General features: G+C 65.1%; 1 protein-coding gene across 1 annotated transcript in view; it reads right to left on the bottom strand.

Moving 5' to 3' along the window:
* Positions 1 to 191: 191 nt before the first annotated feature.
* The window catches only part of OBSL1 (obscurin like cytoskeletal adaptor 1), a 21,131-nt gene continuing 19,111 nt past the window's right edge, over positions 192 to 2,211 (bottom strand). The window contains 1 exon segment of the mRNA XM_035897090.1: positions 192 to 307. Coding sequence (XP_035752983.1) covers positions 267 to 307 — 41 coding nt within the window. The 3' untranslated portion in view covers positions 192 to 266.

Here is a 2,211-nt window from a genome sequence, read left to right on the forward strand (position 1 = left end):
CATCGCACTTCTCCTGGGTGTGGGGATGCTCTTCGCTGTCCTCACCCTGCAGTGGCAGCGCTTCTTCACCCCCCTCTCCACTGCCGTCTTCGGCAGCGCCATCATGACCGTCACTGTCGACTACTTCATCGAGCTCTTCCTCCTGGTGCAGTACATTTACGAGCGCATCAAGGTGGCCCCTGCTCGCCCCGTGTGCTGGTACAGCTGGGTCATCCTGGGCATCTGGCCACTCCTCACCACGCTGGGTGTCCTGGTCCAGTGGAAGGTCACGGCCGAGGGCTACTCCCACACTGAAGGTGCGTGGGGGCTGGAGGAGGTGGACGTGGCATGGGGTAGGTACTGGGGTGGGACACGGCTCTGGGGCTGGGGTGGGCGTTCTCAGCACCTGGTTTGCATGCACAGATAAGGGGTTCGGGACTCTGCAGGGACATGGCATGGCAAAGGGGAGGCCTCAGTGTGCAAAGCCGGGGCTGGTTTGGGTGCAGGGAGGATGTTGGGGTGCTCCCTGGTGATCATAGGCCCCTCTGCCCCGCAGTGATCATCAGCCGGCAGCAGCGCCGTGTGCAGCTGATGCGCATCAAGCAGCGGGAGGACCGAAAGGAGAAGAAGAAGAAGCGGAGACCCCACCACCCGCCACCCCACCAGCACAAAGCCCATCCACCCGAGCCCGCCTACCGCCGCAAGCCCAACCCCGTGCGCCGCTTTGATGGGGACGTGCTCTCCCCCGTGAGTCCCGCGCCCAGGGTAGAGATCTCCCCCGGCCTCCGCGGCCCTTCCTTCTCCATGTGGGTGGGCTGGGGCGTGGAGAGGGGAGAGGTGCCCAGGTGCCAGCCGTCATCCAAGCTCCTCAAGGGACAAGGCCGTGGCATCCCAGGGACTGGGCAGCTGAGGAGAGGCTGAGCTGGGATGTGCCCACCACGGAGCGCTTCAGCCTTTGCAAGTAAATATAAACTGGTGGCCAAAAGTGCTGTGGCCGCAGTAGAAACAGGTGGTGGGCAAGGTGTGAAGCGTGTGCCCAGGGAAGGGACGGGGCTGTGCACCCTGCTGCAGCCAGCCCCCAGAGGGCCTGAGTGCTGGGTTAGGGGCGGATTACACAGGGCGGGTTCTGGGGGGCTGCTGCAGAGCTTAGGGTGGGGTGGGGTGGTATGGAGTGGGCCAGGAGCATAGCCCCCCTCACTTTCTGTCTCCCCTCTCTCAAGCAGAGCTACATCCAGAGTTTCCGAGAGCGGCAGACAGGGCCATCCCTCAACAGCCTCATCGCCAGCTCCCACGCCGTGGTGGACCTGGACTATGACTGCAGCTCCACCGTGCCCCTCACCACGGGCTCCGGCCCCGCCGTGCGGGTATAAGCCAACCCAGTGACCTCAAGCAACACCAGCACCCCAGCCTGCTCTGACAGACCCCCTGGGACAGGCGGGGCTGTGCCCTCGGCCCCTGGCAGCTGCCTCATGCCTCCGGGCTGTGGTTGGAGACCCTTCCCGGCGATGCGTGGGACTTGGCTGGGCAAGCCCCGGCTGTTCACAGGGCCCGGAGGTGCTGGGGGAACCCTCCGGCAGGGACTCAGCCCAAGGACTGGGGACACCAGCACCAATGGACGTGTGGTGCGAGCGGCTCTGCTGGGAAGGGGGGTCCCTGAGCCCCTGCTGCTGCGTGTATCCCCGTGACTCGGGCACGCTCATCCTGCATCCCAACATCTCCCTCCCCATGTTCGCCTGCCCCCCCCCCATCGCAACCCCCCAGCAACTCCCCAAGTGCCTGTGCCCCACATCCCTTCCTCAAAGAGCAGGTCCCCCAGCCCTTGCCCCACCGAGGGACTCCCCTGAGCATGCGTGCCCCGTCCCACCCTGGCCCTGAGAGCAGCTCCCAGGCAGCGCTTCCCAAAACCTGCCTCTTCAGAAGGTTTCCCTGCCCTAGACACCCTCCCTGCCCCCCAGAGCAGCTTGCCTCCTCCCCTTTTCCCAAGCTGGACCGGGGTAGTCCTGGGGCAGAGGCTGCCAGGGCCAGGCGGTTCCCATGAGGATGCTGCCTTGGGGTGATGCGAAATGCACCCCCCCAAAATGTTTTGATGGGAGACAGGACATTGGATCCAGCCTTCGGGCAGAGGCTGGGCTGCCTCAGGGACGCGGGGACCCCCATGGTGTCGGAGGCCGTCGCTGTTTTGCTGGCGACTGGATTTTATAGTGGCCAGGGGGTGCCCTGAGGTCGGGCTGA

Source organism: Egretta garzetta, unplaced genomic scaffold (genome assembly GCF_000687185.1).
Source record: "Egretta garzetta isolate BGI_Z169 unplaced genomic scaffold, ASM68718v1 scaffold577, whole genome shotgun sequence".
NCBI lineage: Eukaryota > Metazoa > Chordata > Aves > Pelecaniformes > Ardeidae > Egretta > Egretta garzetta.